The sequence below is a fragment of the Asterias amurensis genome, chromosome 1 (genome assembly GCF_032118995.1).
Source record: "Asterias amurensis chromosome 1, ASM3211899v1".
In the NCBI taxonomy this organism is placed as follows: domain Eukaryota; kingdom Metazoa; phylum Echinodermata; class Asteroidea; order Forcipulatida; family Asteriidae; genus Asterias; species Asterias amurensis.
This window is the reverse complement of record NC_092648.1, coordinates 10,796,898-10,818,667: the sequence shown is the minus strand read 5'-3', so window position 1 is coordinate 10,818,667 and position 21,770 is coordinate 10,796,898. Positions and strand designations below refer to the sequence as shown.

At 37.5% G+C, this 21,770-nt stretch overlaps 1 protein-coding gene across 3 annotated transcripts in view; it reads right to left on the bottom strand.

Moving 5' to 3' along the window:
- LOC139945382 (uncharacterized) overlaps positions 1-21,770 on the bottom strand; it is a 73,023-nt gene that overhangs the window by 31,118 nt on the left and 20,135 nt on the right. For all 3 annotated transcript variants that reach the window (XM_071942740.1, XM_071942733.1, XM_071942747.1), the window contains one exon: positions 17,255-17,447. In XM_071942740.1, the coding sequence (XP_071798841.1) occupies positions 17,255-17,447 (193 nt within the window). The remainder of the gene's footprint in view (positions 1-17,254; positions 17,448-21,770) is intronic.

Genomic DNA, 21,770 nt, shown 5'->3' with positions numbered 1-21,770 from the left:
ATATTGAGCTTATTCGTAGCCTGTGGCGATAATATTACACAGTCTTATGAATCCCGCAGTGAACGGTCTCACTACCGAGCCCAAGAAAACCTCAAACCCATCCACGTGTAAAATCCTCACCTTTCCACATCTTTAATTTAATCAATTATGATTTTTATTTCCTTGTTATTCGATTTGGATACGATTTTCTCCTCATTATATATGCTGATTTTGTTTTGTAGGTATCGCAGATTGCACTAAGGGTCATGCCACTATGCACATTGTAAATGATCTTTCATTTATTGTTCACCCTGGGCAGATATGGATAGTTCTTGCTAACTGGTGACAATTGCACTTCTCTCAAAATCATTTGCATCACACACACTTATCCAAAATATAGTTTCCAAACCTTATGAGAGAAGCTTAAAGGCAGTGGACACTATTGGTAAATACTCAAAATAATTACAACATTTCTTGATTACGAGTAATGGGGAGAGGTTGATAGTATAAAATATTGTGAGAAACGGCTCACTCTGAAGTGACGTAGTTTTCGAGAAAGAAGTAATTTTCCATGAACTTGATTTCGAGACCTCAGATTTAGAATTTGAGGTCTCGAAATTAAGTATCTGAAAGCACACAACTTCGTGTGACCATGGTGCGACAAGGTTTTTTTCTATCATTAATATCTCACAACTTCGACGACCGATTGAGCTCAAATTTTCACAGGTTTGTATTTTATGCATATGTTGAGATACACCAACTGTGAAGACTAGTCTTTGACAACTACCAATAGTGTCCAGTGTCTTTAAGATCGTTTGCATCACACACACCTATACAAATAATAGTTTCCAAACATTATGAGAGTAGGCTTAAATGCAAAGCATTCGTTTGGATTCGGAATAGTTCGATTGTTTTAATCATATATGATACCACTAACATGGAGTGTAAACATTTCATTTTAAAGGGTGGAACCGTTTGAGAGATCTCCGAACATCCATAGAGAATTTGCCACGAAGGAAAACAAAAATCCGTTTTAGAAACGTAACTGACAGTAACGTTTCTCAGGTTCAAATATAGGGCATAACAACTTAGGCCTTCATATTTGTTACATAATCACATTACGTCAAAGTAAAATGTTTATCAAAATGCTTAATTATTCGAAGGCTGCTGTACTTTTAACATGTTTTTTTTTTCAATTTATTGCCATTGATGTAAAGAGTGAAAACCAAACGATTCACTGTTACTACGTCACTAATTAAAAACAATTCTCTGTAATTCGTTTGGATCACTTACACCTATAACAAAAGTACTGGTCTGGGTCCATTGGTTTGAGGCTTTGATATCTATTTTTACTTGTTTAAAAATGTTGTTGTTGTTTATATTTGTTTGCTATGTGGATAATATGGATAAAGGATAACATCCATAAAAAAGCAGGTTATTGTTCTTAAGATTGGTTTGAAGACTTCTAAAGTTACACAATTACAAAAAAAATCGTGTCAAACATTAGCCGGTTCAGCTGCACGTTACGCGAGCAATTAGAACGTGAACGTCAACAATTCCTGTTTTTTTTCTGGGTGAAGTCACCACTTTGGGCTCATTGCATGCCCGCGTCTGCGCGCACTTTCGTATCTGACGTGAACATTAATGGTAACTTCACGTATGCTAAAAATGTGAGATTTTAACGACACTGTTTTCTGACGTTCACGTTTACGTTCACGCGGAACGTGCAGCTAAACCTCCCTATTGTGTGTGTGCAATCGTGTTTTGTTGTTGTTGCATAAGCACCAATATTTTCCCTAAGTAGAAAACATGTATAACTATAAGTGTATGTGTTTCAACATAACCTTGTGTACACTTTACTTAAGCAGCTAGCGCGGGCATTGGTCATGATTAGGAAACATTTATAAAACGTAAAATGGTTTAATCAACAACAAAATTACATACAAAATAAAAACAGTAAAATAAACATAATATAAAATAAAATCAATTTATCAATTTAGGAAAATACACCTGTTCAGTTATGTGTTCCCCGCACGTAGTCTGTTCGTACATGAACTTCATCACATCCCATTGTTTCCATTCTGACAATTAGTCATCGCATGGACTCACTCATGTCAACCCAATAAAGCAAATTATAAAACAGAGACTGGTACCGTTAATTTTAATGAAGTAGAGGCGAGGCCAAACATGTTTTCAGGATGACTGTACAACACAATATCAACAGCTGCAAAAGCTGCCCATTCGTGTCATAACTCTTTATATCGATTGCCTTTGTAAACTGCCCGTTCATAATTTGCAAATTGATGATGTACTGAAACATCATTATGCAGTATGGGCAATTTCACGTTTTTTATACACTTTGGAGATTTTGGGTTGTATAAAAAACTTCATTATTTTCTTGCAACTTCGATGACCAAATGAGCCCAAATTTTCACGGACTTGTGATTCACGAAGTGAGAATACTGGTCTTTGACAATTTTCCAAACGTGTCCAGTCTCTTTAGGCACCAAAGATAAGATCCAGAAAAAATGTGTTATGTATGATATACAAAACAACACAAATTCAGTTACTAAACGAAAATGTAACGTCCAAGTAACCAATTTTGTGTCTTGTATATCATACATGACACCCTTTTCGGATCTCATCTTTGGTAAAAAACGTAACTGTGATTAGCAGTGAAATTACCCATACTTCGTTCTCTCGAAACGGATGCAATCTATTTAATCCAGGCAGTGCAGTTTATTTCACTATCATTTTGATTGGTTCTGTTCTCACGCTGGGATTGATATTATTTAAACAAATGAGGTTAAGTCTATGGTAGTAGTTCATACAAAGTGTTATTGTTGAAGTTGTACATGTATGTACACGGTTCGTGGGGGAGCCATACACTAAGTTCAATTCGAACACATGTTTCAAAACTGAAACCATTCCCCAATAGAAATAAAAACACCATAAGCAAAACAGACTAAAACCAAACAAATGGTATTTAATCTGTATGCTTTTTAAGAGACAAAGGGGTTCTGTAGTAAAAATGTACGTTGTTGTAACTTCTGGCAGAACAGTTTTACGGAGGTTTCTCACTATGGGAATATATTTGCTTATTCTTTATGTGTTTTTGGTTCGCCCCGAAAAAGGATAAACGCCAATCTTGGTAAAGCGTTGCAATAAGAAAACATTCAAGATTAAACAAAAATACCTCAGGCATGCTGATTGAAGGACTTGTTGGTCATGTTTTTTTTATTTAATTTTTCTTCAATAGAAATAAAAACATCGAAAGAAAAACAGAATAAGTACCAAACAAATGAGAGGTAAAAACAAACTTAATACCAAATACTGTTTGCCAGTGCTCTGAGGGAAAGCCAATAGGACTTTGGTTTCGAAATGAAAACTAATTACATCATCACAAGCAAATACTGAGTTTTCCCCACCTCATGTACAATGAACAGTAGCGCAGTGACCCAAGCGTCCCGTACATACGTAAAGCTTTAAGTCAATAAATTAATTTCCAAGTAATTGATTGTACATTACCTTGAAAGATAATTGGTATTGAACAAACTTCTTGTCTAGTTTTGTAGACATCCTGAAACTGACAAAATCCCTTTAGTGAACACGATTCTTAATTATAATTTACCAGAGGCACTGAAAATGTCCACTAAAAACTCGCACTCGGTTAGACTCGAACTTGGACTTTAGTCTTAACTGCCAATGACCAGGACTCGACACCGACGATTTGCACTTGATTCGACTCTGACTGTTAATGACCCGGACTCGACACTAAAGACTCACAGTCCAATGGTACTCATAGTCTCGAACTTGTAGTTGAGTCCTAATTGTTAATGACTCGGACTCGACACTAAAGACTCACACTCGATTGGACTCGGACTTGGACTCGAGTCCTAACTGTCAAGGACACAGACTCGACACTAAAGAATCGGACCCGATTGGAATCGAACTTGGACTTTAGTCCTAACTGTTAATGACTCGGACTCGACACTCAGGACTAGCACTCGATTGGACTCGGACTTGGACTTGAGTCCTAACTACCAATGACTCGGACTCGACACTAAAGACTCACACTCTCTGATGGTACTCAAAGTCTTACACTTGAGCCACAAAATATCAATGACTCGGACTTGAAACTGAGAACTTGCACTTGATCCGACTCAGACTTGGACTTGAGATCCAACTGTCCATGACTCGGACTCGACACTAAATACTAGCACTCAACGGTCGACACTAATGGCTCTCGAACTCAGGCTTAATGCTGAAAGACTCCACTATAAACCGCCACTGGACAACCAAACGCACTCAGGTCGTGTCATTGGCAGCTCGACTACGGCTGCGACTGTTGACAAGGGTGTTCCTAAGGATGTGCTATACTTCAATGCATGATGACTCGGTTATCCAGCCGTAGCCATAGCCGTAACAGGCAACTTTTAACACACAATGACTCGCAGAGGAAGGTCCAATATACTAATATTACGATACGACACACTGTGGTATTGTATATCTTGCCTGCAAGGGGAAGATTTATCGACGGGCATGAAGCCTCTATGAAACTTTAACCGTTTTATCGACAACACGAGATCTGTGGTCTAGCGGTTAAGACATCTGCCGCTTGAGGAAGATGAAAAGAAGACCTAAGGGTGACTGTGTGGTTCCTCAAACAAGACTCAGAAAAGACTATGAGCTACCTCCATTGTAATACTATAGGCCTACTAGTGGTCTCTTTAAATCTACCAAGGACCAATTACACAGCATGTGAATTCTGTGCTGAGTCTCTTTACTGTAAAAACTGGGGTGTTAAATTTGACACCATGGTCAAAACAGTGACACCACAGGGTGTTAAACTAACACCAATGTAATGGTGTTGGTAGAAGTTAGTGTTACCTTAACACCCTATGGTGCAAACAACTTACTGCTATTACCATTAACAAGTAGGCTTTCGGTATGAAATTACATAAAGGTTTTTGTTCGTGGTCATTACCAAAGTATGACCCTACATAACATACTGGCTTCAAAATAGGGTGTTGCTTATTATACATCATATTTCTGTAAAGGGAGTGGGTGCACTTGTACAAAGATTTATGTTTAGCCCTGTAATTGCATGAATCATGCTTTCAAAATGGAAATTGTATTACTTCCTTACATACCAATGTAGGGTGGAAATGATGCAAAACCATACATCACCTGGAGTCACATGCACTAGTGCATCACAAACAAATATCAAATTCTCTGCATGCATAATACTATTTAACAAACTGTAAAGAAGGGAGGGATAATATATACCCATTCCTCTAACAAGAGTCATATCTACACAACAACCGATACCAAACCACACCTCATATGGAGTCATGTACTTGAGCATTACAAACAAATCTCAAATTCTGTACATGAATAATTCAACAAGCTAAAACATAGAGGGCGTGAAACCATACACAGCCATTCCTCTAGCAAGAGTCATGTTTACAGAATGTGCTGGTAGGTTGCCCCAACCACTGATAACAAAAATAAACACAAAACTCAAACCCTGCATTTCTAATATTTACATCTGAATAATAAAAATCAATAATTAATTAAAACTTTCCATAGGGCTGTGTTGATACTCCCATCATTCCTACAACTAGCGTCATGTTTACACAATGTGCGGGTTGGTATAGCCCAAAGCTGATACAAAAATAAACCAGAACTGAAACCCTGCATTTCTAATTTTCATTGAGATAATGGAAATAAATAATTAATAAAAACAATTGACATCAGGCGGTAGTGACACACCCCTTATTCCTACAACCAGAGTCATGTTTATACTATATGCTGGTAGTATTTAAACTTAAAGGCACTGAACGCCTTTGCTTGTAATTGCCAAATACCAGCCTTCTCACTTGGTGTATCCCAACAAATGTATATAAAAAAAAAACTTGTAAAAATTTTGGCCAAAATTGGTCATCGTATTTGCAAGAGAATAACGAAAAACAAAACACCCTCGTTGCATTACTTTGTGTGCTTTTAGATGCATACTAACTAACGGCCGACAGTCTTTTATGAATTGGGTGAGAAGCTATCTCTTTCTCAAAAAGTATGTTATGTCAGAGGGAGCCGTTTCTCACAATGTTTTATACTATCAACAGCTCTCCATTATTCGATATTAATGTATTGTTTATCTTCATGTTGTTAAATTTATATTTGATGTCATTTTTTTTAGCATGTTTGATGTTGGCATGTGCAGTTTTAATTTTTAACTGTGATACATGTTTTAATCAACCATTTATTAATTGAATTCCCTTGAATCAAATGAAATGGCTCGCACCAAGTAAGTTTTTACGCCAGCAACTACTTTGAGTAATTACCAATAGTGTCCATTGCCTTTAAGGCTGCCCCTACACTATCTCGTCATCACATCATTCGTGAGTCATACAGTAGTGTATGAGAGATGATGAAGGATGAACACAGCAAGCAGTGTATCCTTGCTGTAGTAGATCGTGTGTACATAATGCTAATGGAACTTTGCTGGCTTTAAATCTTGTGCGATTCAATTTATGTTTCACTGGCTCCTGCAAAAGAACAGTATCTCAGTGCAATGGCGAGATTTGAGCACATTGTGTTCAGTTAAAGGTAGTGGACACTATTGGTAATTGTCAAAGACTAGACTTCACAGTTTGTGTATCTCAACATAAGCATAAAATTTGAGCTCAATCGGTCATCGAAGTTGCGAGATAACAATGAAAGGAAAATAACCCTTGTCACACGAAGTTGTGTGCGTTTAGATGGTTGATTTCGAGACCTCAAGTTGTAAATCTGAGGTCTCTAAATCAAATTAGTGGAAAACTACATCTTCCTCGAAAACTATGGCACTTCAGAGGAAGCAATTTCTCACAATGTGGTATACCATCAACCTCTCCCCATTAATCGTCACCAAAAGATGTTTTGTGCCAAACATAATTTTTAGTAAATACCAATACTGTCCACTGCCTTTAAAAAGGATTGTGCTTGTCATAGTGCTTTACAAAATCTGTACTCTTAACGAAACATTTCTGATTTCTAATCTGATAACGTATGTGTTTGACTTGGGTTTAATGTATTTCGTGTTTGAGGAACCTTGCAGAGAAATACTGCTGTTTAAAATATCACATGTGTGCACATGAGAATGTATTCGCAGGCCTGTAGGAGAGACAAAATGGCGCACGATTCGAAAATCCAAACTGGCATGCTGGTCTTGCATTTCAGTAGTACACATGTTATGCCGCTGTTTGAAAAAAACCCAAAAAAAACAAAACAACGAAAGACAAGCAGTGTACCTAAATATAGACAATTACTTATTCTGTTCAAACGCAGGCGTGGCATTGAACAGAAGACTCGTATAGGTCACGACCTCCGCTGCATTGGTCTTGGCCGCGTTGACCCTTCAGAAATGTCATATAAATTAACAATTCTCCAATGCCCTTGCAATATGGAAATGGCCATGCCCTCTAAACAAAATCAATCTCCAGGCCTACAAACGGTTTTGTTTTCTTGTGAAATCTCTTTAAATGCATTTGTTAACATTCAATAGATCTTCGCATTTAGCATACATATGTTTTCTTTATTTCATCAGGTGAGGTAAACAAATAATATTTTATACGCAATTGAACAGAATTTGGGAACTTTCTCAGAACGTCAGTAGCGGAAGAAATGTTAAACCAAGAAGCCATTTTAAAGATCACCTTAACTTTTTTTTGCACTTTGCTAGCTGTTAATTGATAACACTATGACCGTCACACAACACACTTGTTATTTCAACGAACTTGATGACATTTGCTGGCCTGATGGACACCATGGGTTGCTGCGTCCAAATCACCCAAGACCTGTGAATAATTCATAAATCGAGTTCCCACAATCCAGACCTGTTGGCCTAGTATACTATACACACAGGAAATATAATCTATACATAGCACAACACAACTCGTCTGCTCTGACGAAGAAATTGAATATTTAAAACAATTTCTTGGTAACATTCTGTCTCTACGGCATTACGGACTTACTCTGGGGAGGCACTTTACAATTCGATGCATCAGATAGTGGTCGATGCAAAACTCGTTTTCTATATACTGGCTCTCAAATACCACCCTGCACAACACTGTTTGTTCAACGTACCTCGTTACACAATCTTCAACATTCTGAAACACATTATTCGATGGAAATCCTACCCAAGTTGGAAGAAACACAATATACAATTTGGTATGGTGCCTTATCAAATATATAGTGAAATAACCAAATGTGGGATGAGAGAAAAATCGAATGGTCCTCAATGGGATATGAAGGAAAGGGCATTAACAACTAGGTTGTGAAAAGAGGTTTTCATTCTACTTGTTCAATATTCTGGAACAAATATTCAATTACAATTCTTCATGAGTTGCAAGGACAATGAACCTAGAGAAGTATTTTTATAACAGATATACTTAAGGTGTGAAACAGGGTTTTCAATCTTATATACTGTCCGAGTCCAAGACACCCACAGATCATTGTTTCTTATTTTGGTAGCGGCAATAGAAATAAGCACAATAATATTGAACGTGTATCCCTCGCATAACATGTTGTTGTCTCCCGAATTCCCGAAAAAAAAATCTAATCCGTGGCAGCAGAATAGCATTACAAGTTCTTAATAAAGGAACCACTACGTACCACCCCAGCAAGTATACACATGGTGTTACTGAAGACCAAAATTTGATACCTCACCATGAAATGCATCAAATCCCACAAACATATTTTGTTTCCAATAAAATATAACCACCTTGTGTGAAACACTTCTAAATTTGGTTTACAACGGTACGTTGATGAAAACAAGTTTACTCTTTAAAACAAGAAGTTGTGATAATTCCTTCTAATGTCACCAGACATCCCCTTTAAGTAGATGAGCGGCGTCTACCCTCATCAAGGTAGACATATATTAATTTTGCTGGTTAAATGAGTCGAAATGATTGACATCAACACTAGCTATGACTAATCTCAACTCTGTAGAGAATCAAAGGCATAGACGGACTCAATCAGTTCTCCAGACAATTGTTTAGAACACAGACTAGAAGTATGAGCCTGTAAACCAGGAAATCTCAACAGCGTCTGTCTTATTCAATATTTTGTGAAACAAACAAACAGTAGCCCATGATTCATCACAACTGATTAAACTATATCACTGTGGATGTCAACAATACATATTCTCTATACAACCGTCATTATCTTTTCCTTATACTTTCATCATTATAACCCTGAAAATCTATGTTTTACGAAGTATATAGTCAAAAGTATATCCTCACCAAGATATACAAAAATTAATTTTGCGTTAATTTTACTGGATTATTAAGGATGATTGACATCGACACCAAACTATGACTAATATCAACCCTGCAGAGAATCAAAGGCAATCAAGACTGACACAATCAGTTCTCCAGACAATCCTTAAAAAACACAGACTAGACATTGGGCCAGCAACCCCAGGAAATCTCAACTGAGTTCATATATTGATGATAAGAATCAAACAGCGAATCCTTATGATTCATCACTTGATTAAGCTCGTGCATTGTGAATGTGAACAATAGACATGGTCTATTACTTCCATTATCTTTTCCACACTTTCAGAAAACATTAACCGTGCAAATCTACCTATATTCGTTATCGTGTAAAGAGTCAAGAGTAAATCAGTGTGAGTCATAACATTAACTCTTGCATAGTGAGTGTAAACAATACACAATTTCTATACTTACATCCTAATTTTTCTCCTACGTCAATCTTTATCTTTGACATTTTCCATCTTTGACAGGTTTCCGAATGCTTTTTTGTGGCTCGGTATTCTTTAATTTCCAAACAGATTTCTTAGATCTGCGTTCAATGTCATCTATAAGTAACCATGGCACTGTCATCTTGGGACTGTCCTCTTATGACAAGCGCATCATCCTTTCAGCCTCGGTTTGGCTACATTGATTTGTGTCACTGATTTGAATCACCGATTTGTAATCACTGATTTGAATCACAGGTTTGAACCACTGATTTGAATCAATGTTTGAACCACTGATTTGTATCACTGATTTGAATCACTGATTTGAATCACAGATTTGAATCACTGATTTGAATCACAGATTTAAATCACTACCTGGATCAGAAGAAAAAACATGGTTGAGCCGAGAATGTTTTTACAGCCCTCCTTTTGTCCTTCATTACTAAGTACAGACGACCCCAGCAAGCACTTAACATTTACAAACTGTATATAAGAGTTACAATGCAAGAATCCACATCAGCAAATGTTATTTGATACGTCAGTTACTCATTCCCTTAGAGTATTGTAATTTATAAAGCAACATTAACAAGGACAAATATGGCACCAGCATACCAAATCTAATCATGTTTAAGGAGTCTCCCCCAACGATGTGTCTCACACCGTCTCTTTAATGTCCTCATCCCCAAACCCCTTTCCCTCCCCCATCCCATGCAGTCATGAATAATTGGCCTGCAGGGTGCAGCTGAATACACATCCTTGAGGGTCGACTGAGGCCCCCAGTCTTAGCGTACAAGGTGTCTACAATGTCACCTTCTCCATCACATTGCTGGATTTGTAATGATTCTTTGGCGAACGGGAAAAAAATCGTAATTTTAGCAATTTGACAGCCTCTTACATACAGTGACACGTCATTACTCCGTCCGGTGTTCAAGATGTTTTGTGCTTCTCCTTATTGAATGTATTTTTAAATTACAGTGATATTTTAAGGAAAAAATTTGAATTGAATACACAGGAAGCTATAACTTAAAAACGTAACTTACGTAAGTCACGAACAACGCTTTGCATATGATTTAAACGGACAGTTCAGCAATTTCACAGCCACTAACATGACGTTTTCTGGCAACGTTTTGTGGTCAAACAGTTGTCTACAGCCCGATTCTTTGTTTTGCCTCTGTGTGTTTTCCTTGAGCGTGTATCTTATTGTACATGGTTGTTTTTTGAAGAAAATTAAAATTAAATACACATTGAAGGGAAGCTACACGTTTGGGTAGTTACTCAAAACAAATATTAACTTAAAAACTGACTTGGTAATGAGCATTGGAGAGCTGTTGGTAGTATAAAACATTGTGGGAAACGACTCCCTCTGAAGTAATATAGTATTTGAAAAAGGGGTAATTTCTCACTAACTTTTATTCCTATCTGAAAGCACAAAAATTCGTCCTACAAGGGTGTTTTTTCTTTCATAATTTTCACCAATTGAGCCCAAATTTCCACAGGCTTGTTATTGTATGCTTATGATGGGATACACCAAGTGAGAAAACTTGTCTTTGACAATTACCAATAACGTGTACAGTGCCTTTAAGCTATGTACATTAATAACTGATACCATGGACAACTCTTTGCATATTATTTCAAAGATAATTTTTAGCAGCTTCACAGCTACTTCAAACACTGGCAAGTTCTAGTTTCGTCCAGTGGTATCAATGTCAAAGACCAATTTTGTTTTGGGCTTATGTGTTTTCATTTTTAATTTACTGTTTAATAATTTCAGACGACAGTTAATTAAGCCATTAATAACATTATTTATGTATTCATTTATTTGTCTAATAGGGACTGTGTACTTTTTGCAAATTTTGTGCCCGCGCCCAAATGGCATAACAATATTTTTTTTTTCATGGGGATGGTGAGGGGCGAGGCGGGAATAAAGAAAATGAAAATGTAACCTTCAAGAAATTTTCAAAAACACAGGTCAAAAACAAAAAGCAGATAATTGTGGTAAAAAAGAGAAAGTACTATAAGACATCCACTCACAATTTAAAGTACATGTGAACATGAATGCTGCACCTAGAAAAATAAAGTACATAACAAATCAATAAAACCGTCTACCCTTTATTACATGTTGACTTTCGTACTGACTCACACGCAGGGTTTTTAACTTGTTACACTCTGATCGCCAACCATGCTGACATGCACAAATTAATTTAATTTACAACTCAATCTCGTGTTCCTCATCGAAAACAAAGGAAGAAGGAAAAAAAGGAACTAAATTGAAAAATCTGTCACGCTCACAAGGTCCGTCCCGGACTTTATGTTCTTGTTTCACCTGGTCTGTTTTCTTCCTCTCCTATGGAACGCCCCTTAATTCATTGCCCGTAGCCTGTGATTGTAATCTGTTTATAATGCATTTCAATGCAGGTGTCGTCTGATTGCTGATATGAATGCACGAGAATGATGGTGTAAAAAATAAGTATAAAAAAAAAACATGGATGAGGAAACAATTCTGAAAAGGTGGTTCACCTGAACAACACAGTTGGGGTTTAACAAAGTACGTGCAATATGGAAAGGTTTGCGGTAACACCATGTAGTGACTATCTCTAATGAGTTATGAGTTGGGGTGGTTCTGAAAAGAACCGTTGGTTTCAACTCAACGTTTCGATCAGTATGCTCTGATCGTCTTCTGGAGAAACCTGAAAGTACGTGCACCCGACTGACACAGTTTGTGATTCTTAAGTGTAAATCACTGAATGTTATTGCACTTAGCAAAAGCAGCTGGACAATAATTATTCAACTGCTACTTGTCATCTACATGCACTAGGATATCGGCATTGTAGACGTAGTACACGTCACACCCCGCACATAACCAGCTTCATGACTTTTAACAATTATTGTGCTCAAGTTTATTTGTCCTGCAAAGTGTCAGGTTGAGTTTCATGTAATTAATATGATTTTCTTTCTTTATTTTTTTTTTTTTGTAGTTTGGGTTTTACAAATTTTACAACCCGCATGATGAAAATAAAACGAGAACGTCTTGTTTTTGTTTATACAGAACGCCTCCATAGACGGTCATTTTGTGCAGTTCGCGAACAACTAAACGAACAAAAAGGTTGCCATAGATGATGATTTTGTGCAACAGAGTAGAGTGTTGAATTTACCGATGCACACTCCGTGCTGTTTTATCCGAATACGTATAAAAAAGGAGATGAAACACAACATTTTAACATTTTAACATCATTGTTATAGCCTTCGTGGAAAAGCAATTCAGCTAACATTTCTTTAGGCAGAACATTCTATGAACAATGGATACTGAAATCAGCAGGAGGAATTTTGTTTTCAGATAACCACGGTGTCTGAAAATCTTGTAAACATCTGAAGTCAAACATCCACTTTTTTCTAAAATGTTCCAAGTATAATTTTATCTTTGAAGACATTTTTTTAAAGAATGTTCCATCATCAGGTCAGGAGATCCTAAACCAGGCTTTAAGATCACATCTTCTTTTATTTATGTATTTATTTATTCTTTGAGGCTTTAAACACATCCAAACACACAGCAAACAATAACAGACAATGTAGGATTCAAAAACACTAGGAAAACAATGAGAGACATAACAAACCAAACAGAAAAAGCAAACAGAAGCCTATAGGGATTGTCCAAAAGCGAACCAAATCACTACCCAAAGGGACAATCCCTTAAGGTGTATAAATAAGACATAAAACAAGCAATCAAAGTGGAACACAATAGAAGCATTTGCATAACAGAATCAAAAGGTTATCCAAATGCAAATCAAAAGGTTTTTCAAACGCATTCAACAAATTTCCATTATGCAAATATCCTTATTTATGTTGAGAGAGTAGAGTTGTTGTTGTTTTGTAACAAGAGTGGGAAGTACAAAATCAATCCACTATGGAAATCAGCGACAGGGCACACAGCAGAGCTCTCTCCTCTGAGATTATAATGCCCCCCATAGTTTGCAAACAGTCTCGGGGAAATACACAGGGGAGTAAGTCCCGCCTTTATAACTCGATTCAACGGCACTTACGAACGGGAAGAAAAGCCACAGACAAACAATGAATTATGCATTTTATTTTGCGAGAGTAGAAACCCCTGATTTTCTTTTCTTTTTGCATTAAGAACAGGACAAAAAAAAAGATCATGGGCAGGGAGGCGTATATGCACGTATGAAGAGAATGTCACTAATGCTCATTCAGTGCTCCTTTCAAGATGTTTCCTCAATAGAGAAGTCCTCTTTAAGAAGTCACTTGATGGAGACCATTTACATGTTTTCATTTTGATGCTTGACTGAATGATTTCAATTGACAAAGTATCAAAATGGTGGTATTTGATCATCTACACGAGTAATATTTTTGTGACCTTTTTTGTTCACAGATCGGGAAAGTACCGAGTATATAGCGCGTACACGGTGCATCGGTGTGTATGAGTAAAACCAACATTCATATCATCTTCTTAGATAATTATAAAACAATGGCGAGGTCTACCTGTGTCACGCATTTAAAGGCAGTGTACATGTTTTGTAATTGTCAAAGACCAGTGTTCTCACTTAGTGTATCCCATCATAAGCATAAAATAACAAGCCTGTGAACATTTGGGCTCAATTGGTCATCGAACTTGCAAGAAAATTATGAAAGAAAAAACACCCCTGTTGGACGAATTTGTGTAAAGTATAAAATTATTTCTTTCTCAAAAAAATACGTTACTTCAGAGGGAGTCGTTTCCCACAATGTTTTATACTATCAACAGCTCTCCAATGCTCGCTACCAAGTCAGTTCCTAAGTTATATTTGTTTTGAGTAATTACCAAACAAAACATGTTCCTTCCCTTTAAACCAGCTTTCCAATCACCTATAGACAAAATTTACTACTTGTAAAGCGCGTGTGAATTGTCCACTTACAAAATGTCGGCTGTGTGAACTGATGCATGATGACCAGGTTTAAGGGTTAGTTGAGAGGTTGTGTCACATGGTTTTGGATACGCCCCTAAGTGATCATACGGGCATTTTCGAAGCCATGCCTTCGTCTTGGCGGCTTCCTTTTTTTCGCTCATCTTGAACATCATCGCGAACATCTTCAAAACAACTGACAGAACCTCAGCCCTAGCCAAACTCCAAACCGTTTTTTCGAAAACGCTCTATATCAACTATGTGCCACCATTTTGGTCATGTTCCACGCACGCTTAGTATAGTTATCAATACTAATTTCAGATACAAAGAAACGGGCCAGGCTAATTTTCCTGTCAGCCTCAGTTTGGATATACATAATTGAAATAACAGCACCATAATCTTCAACATTTCGCCAAGGAATCATTTATAGAGGAGAATGGATGTAGAGTGCTACACACCGTCGTCTGCATTGAACAAATTGACACCTGAGAACACTGTTTTTTTTTGGTAGGTCAAATGAAAAGGTGGTAGTTGAAAACTTTGCATGATAGTACATTGTTACACAAGGTCTTTGTCTTTTAACAAGATACGGGTATGTACCTGCATAAATCCTTGATACAACTGACTGACCATCAAAACAAAACCTTCCTAAGATAAGTGAAAGTGGTTTGACCAAGTCAAGGAAAGCAAAAGCAATCCTCTTACATTTGCCACTTGAGCACACTGACCCTTTCAAAGAAAAATGTGGCAGTTTGGTTGAGAGAACATAAGCCATTGTCTTATAGTTAAATTCTAATATGTACCTGCATAAAATAATCATCCCATACATCTGACCGCCCATTAAAACAATAACTTCTGTAAGTAAAAGTGGTTGGCTCAAGTCACAGAACAAGGTGATATACACAAGCCAAGCCAAAACACATGGTGTATAGGCCTATTTTTGAAGAATAGCCTCCGTTACTTCATTACATGCTTTAAAGACATTGGACACTTTTTGTAAGTGTCAAAGATCAGTATTCTCACTTGGTGTATCGCACTTGGTGTTCTCACTTGGTGTATCTTAACTTATTGCATAAAGTAATATGAAAGTTTGGGCTCAATTGGTCATTGAAGTTGCAAGAGAATGATACACAAACACCACTGTTGCGTTGATTACTTTATGTGCTTTAAACCAACAGATACATAAAAAGGCTTCACAGCTGAGTCAATTTTTTGAGTCAGAAATTATCTCTTTCTCAAATACTACGTTACTTCAGAGAGGGACGTTTCCCACAATCTTTTACACTTTCAACAGCTCTGCATTGCTCGCTACTAAATAAGTGTTTATGTTCATAATTATTGTGAGTAAATACCAATAGTGTCCCGTGCCTTTAAAATAATACCTTCTATAAGTACAAGTTTTTGCTCAAGTTACAGAACAAGGTATAACCAAGCCAAGCCAGGCCATAGCAACCACAAGGGTGTACTTTTGAAGGATATCATCTCACTGTTTATATCAAACACCATGTATGTCTTATCATGATACGTTACCTCATTAAACGCTTTAATGAGCAATATGCTGCAGCTACACTAAGCCTCTAGGGGCACGTTTAGCGCCATCGTTCATTATGATACTCTGCATCTATAGGCGCCATGCACTCTCTAGTCTGCTCAGGGGCTGGATCAGTGTGATCATATAGAGCAAGGGTTTGATGGAAACTGATTGCACCAAAACTAATTGAAGCCCTCCTATATATTAGCATCAGCAGCCATTAAAGGGTACGCAACAAAATAACACATTTTGTATGCCAGTATATGTGAATGAACACCAACATTTATGTTAAGCAGAAAGGTTGAGGCAAGTTTGTGATGTTTTTAACCACGAGGTCTCTGTAGACTGACTTTATCTTAAATTAGCGATAATCAGTATCCACGTTCTTTGATAAGTTGTTCTCCCTGAACAGATGAATTAGAGTTGACGTCATTTGCCGCCATCTTTGATGTGTGTAGCGCGTACACACGTGCACTTTTCCATTGTTTTAAATCAACGGCGGTTATTGAAGCGTACTGCAATCTTTAGATGTTAATTTGTTAGTTTTATCTCAATGGTACAAACAACAACCTTAAAACAAAGATTCTGACAGAACGAAACCCAAGTACAAACAAAATGGGGCACCCATACTGCCGAAAAATGCTGCATTACATGTATTAAGTAGCATGCAAGCGATAATCAATAACAGAGACAGTGTGTCTCGGTATCAACGGATTTATTACACTGAACGATAAAACTAATGGCAAGAAGACAGAGAAGATGATGAAGTTAGTAAAACCAGAAGAAGAAGAAGAAGAAGAAGAAGAAGAAGAAGAAGAAGAAGAAGAAGAAGAAGAAGAAGAAGAAGAAGAAGAAGAAGAAGAAGAAGAAGAAGAAGAAGAAGAAGAAGAAGAAGAAGAAGAAGAAGAAGAAGAAGAAGAAGAAGACAGGAAGAAGAACACGTCGCCCTTTCTTTCACTGAATCTTCATTTAAAAACAACCATGAACTCAATAATTTCATATAGTTACACGGATATAACGTACATAAGAAGAGAAAGAAAAACACGAAAGAAAACTAGACATAATTATAGAAGAAAGCAATGACTAAGCAGATTTTGTCCTTACCTCTACATGACCTCCAATGAGAACACTGGTTGTCTCCACTAGACCGTGCACGATGCTCATTGCATGCAGGTAGGCCACCCCTGCTGATACCTGCGTTGCTATGGCGTGCACATGGCTGTCTTGTATCGTACGTGGATGACTATGAAGGAAATCTCGTAAGGTGCCGTGTTGATAATAAGCCGTACAGACAAACCTGTGCAAAAATATACAGAAATATTGTTGTTTTTTTCTAATTGTGAGACGAGACTAGTTTGACGACTATCATCAGTTCAATAATTTGAATGATTTAAAATGTTAAATTGAATCGGGATGAAGACTATTATTTGGTTGATATATAATATGCCTTTGTTTTTTTCACAGGACTCGGGAAAGTGCTTTCACACGACGGTTTATGCGTAAAACCAATCAATAGTTTGGATGATGTTGAGCCATTCCTAAGGACTGTCACAGGCAAGGAACACGTGGTGTCATTTTTACGGACAAATTGACTCGAATTAAGTAGGTAAATATTTCATACTTGATAGTGTCGTCCAAACGCCCACACTTCGTGTATCACAACTGATATACAAAATAAAAAACCTGTGAAAATTTAGGCTCAATCGGTCATCGGAGTCGGGAAAAAATAACGAGGGAAAACCCACCCTTGTTTCCGCACGTTTCGCCGTGTCATGACATGTGTTTAAAAATAAATCCGTAAGTCCGTAAATCCGTAATTGTTTTAATGTTTTCTCGAAAAGTAAAGCATTTCATGGAATAATATTTCAAGAGAAGTCTTTCACCATTACCGTCTGTTAACCCTGAAAGTTATTTGTAAATCTATGAACCTTTATTTTTGTTTTCTGTGCTGAAAGTGTCCAATGGCTTCAACTTCTCTCTCTACCCCTTCTTTAGCCAAACCTATGACCCACCAAAATTAGTGGCCTACGTGTGACATTAGCTTTAAAGGACGTGCTGGCATGATCAAAGCAGGCTTGGGGCTGTTTAGGAAGCTATGAACTCCCACCCAGTTACTGCACGTACGCCCTCCCGGCCAAAATCTTTGGAGAACGAGCTCGTGTGTGTGCCTTTAAAATTTCACAAATCCATGTTCATGGGGCTTGCTCTGATCTTGACGGCACTGCACCTTTAAGCCATATATTCTACACATATACATTCAAATCTCCATCACAAGACAACCATAGCAACCCACATCCCCCTTGTTTCCAATAGCATTGTGATGTATAAAACACGTACTGGTTATTAAATAAGGGTCAGGCCCTATGGTGTTGTTAACAAGCAGTTCAAAGATAACGAATAACTCGACAGAGCACGTCGCTCACTAACTCAATTGATCCTAACGGGTTGCCATAACACAAGCGCTTCAATCTATGATGCTCAATACAGCATACACACTGACTAGAGATGTATTGCTGTTAACGCATATGATTTTTCAACACTTATATAATACATATATATGGACTACCCTTGGCCTCTCGTATCCCTATCTTTAGCATGGCAGCCGAAAATAGCCATCCGCAACCTTGAAATCAGCTACAAGGTTACCCAGACGCTTATAATATTGACAGAGAAAATACTCTGTGAGAAGAAGATGAAACGAAAAACAACATTCCGGGTTCAACTGTTTTGTCTCGTTCTACGAGGACAGATTGAAAATATTGATTAGTTATTTTTGGTTGCACCATTTCTGAAAAAAAAAATAATCTGCTCACGCCCCAAGGTCGTGTAACCACGCGTAATGAAACGGTCGTCTGCTTCCGTTCAGTGATGGCGTTGACACCTCATTTGGTGTGCATATAATTTACATAGGTCTACCAGGTGTCATAACTAATGATGTAGACAGTAATTTATATAATTAAGAGGATTCTGTACATGCACGAAGATGTGCATCTTATTAACATTATTTGGCGATAATACTCATTAGACCTAGTAGAACCCTTAAATTCAAGTCATCTTTCAGGAGAGGTAGTTAGTACTAAACCTTAGACAAAATTGTTAGATTTTAATCTGAAAGATAAGTGATTATAAACTTTCGATCAATTCCAATCGGTTCCTGATAATATCCGAGTCTGAATTAGACAGGATTAGATTATACTAGGTTTGGTTGTTGTTTTGCAAGCATACCATATAAATTTCGTTTGCCCTCGTGCTTAAAAATATGTAAAACTACGATTAATATTACTATCCGAGTAGAATACATTCAATTTTAAGATTACTATCCGGTAATGAAACAAAGGATGCCTCATAAGTGAAGTTAATCAAACTTTAGCTCGCAATTCGAGGAAAATCAGAACGGGTGTTCTGTGTTCTTTAACGTGCACGACCAGTCTCAGTGCACGGGACCTACGGTTTAATGTCCCAACCTAAGGATAAACCGTTAAGGGAACTAAACTACCTTGCTGAAGGACACACTAGTGGCACGACCGGGACTTGAACACGCGCATATCAAAAACACCAGAACTTTAGTACGGTATTCATTATGCTTGGCCATGACACGCACACGTACGTGTACGAACATAAACTTAATCACTTGTAAAACATAAACCACGTTTTAATTTTATTGTCCTCATCTAGAACATGATCTCCTTGTTCCATGTGTAGAAGTCCTTTTGCTGAAAACAGGATGAAATTTAATTTGCACTTCCCCCAAAAAACAGATGCTGTATGTTTCCCTTTAGAATATGTTTTACCTGCGCCGAGCGTAAGACGTGTTGGCGAAATTAATTCAACGTACGTTTCCCAACTGAAAGGCAAAGCCATTAGACGATCCGTCCATGAGTGGTTTTGGGTCCATTTTACGGGGCCTCAACCACAAGACCCTTCAATGCAGTCTTATTGCCACAGTGGCTTGTTGAATATCAATCCCAGCACGCACTAAATCTTTCTTCCCTCCAAAAAAGAAAATTTCAATTTCTTGGGGGACGCAGCTGGGGGATGTCACAATTTCACAGTGTGAGGCCATTACAGTCACTTCACTACGCGAGTATTTGAACCGTACGAAATTCCTTCTTGGTGTGACAGCATACCGTATGACACTGTATTCTTATAATGCATCTCAATTGGAATGGGACACATCAAGCAATTTCCAACCATGATGGTTGGTTGAAATTTGACGTTTTTAATTACCCACACTCAATGTTCAACATGGTTTATTGAAGCAATTAAACGTAAACCAATAGCTGAGAGAAACAGCTGAAATACTTTCAACAGATGCCAACTTTATAACTCTAATAATATTATACAAAATGAGCACGGACAGGAAAAACTAAATCCAATTTGGTATTTAAAAAAGGTTCACCTAGATACTGAGGCAGAACTGGTCTTATATGTTTCACCTAGATACTGAGGCATAACTAGAGGCACCAGGATGCTCTGACAATCAGATTGGCAAGATGCCAGTTTAGGAAGTATGCAGGTGATGTTGGCATCCTGATGCATTCACGGTGTCTGTTGAGGAATGGAATGATCAGGGGCCAATTTCATAGAGCTGCTTAAGCAAAAAATTTGCTTAAGCACGAAAATAGCTTGCTTATTTTACACATGTTACTGGCCAAAATGTCATGCCATATACATTGCTTATGACTAGTATTTAGCTGTCGTTTACTAATAGCATAACAATTGAGTGGAGTCTTGGCCGGTAATCTGATTTTACTAAGCAATGAATTTTTTGCTTAAGCAACATTTTGTGCTTAAGCAGCTCTATGAAATTGGGACCTGGTGTGTTTGTGTATAGAGGCTAAGCCTCGGTCATGTGTTTTTGCTTGAATTTGGTGTATAATCATCTGCTAAAATGTGCTCTTGTTGGTTTCTTTATGGAAACCAATAATAAAACAAACTTGAAAACGGAAAACAAAAGTACTCTACATGAACATTACATGAAACAAAAAAACCGGGGTGCTCCTTACGGAGATATGTGTATGAAGGCTATTGGAAACTGTTAAAGGAACACGTTGCCTTGGATCGGTCGAGTTGGTCTTTGAAAAGCGTTTTTAACCTTTTTGTTATAAAATGCATATGGGTAGAAAGATGTTGTAAAAGTAGAATACAATGATCCACACAAACATGCCTCGAAATTGCACGGTTTTCCTTTTACTTCGTCGACAAACACGGTCGGCCATTTACGGGAGTCAAATTTTTGACTCCCATAAATGGCCGACCGCGTTAGTTCGCAAAGTAAAAGGAAAACCCGCAATTTCGAGGCAAATTTGTGTAGATCATTGTATTCTACTTTTACTACATCTTTCTACTCATATGTATTTTATAACAAACGGTTAAAAACGCGTTTTATAGACCAACTCGACCGATCCAAGGCAACGTGTTCCTTTAAGTTCAGCAACGAAAGGACGAAAGGAAGGAACAAAAGGATGCCCCACTACGCTGCATTTTTGAGATTGCGTGGAATCACGGAGCATTTCCACATTGTATTTTTGTGTGATTAAAAATATTGTTTTGAAAGCACGAGGATTTTAACACAACTTTTTAATACCCAATACCCAATCTTTTTTTTTTTTACTCGTAT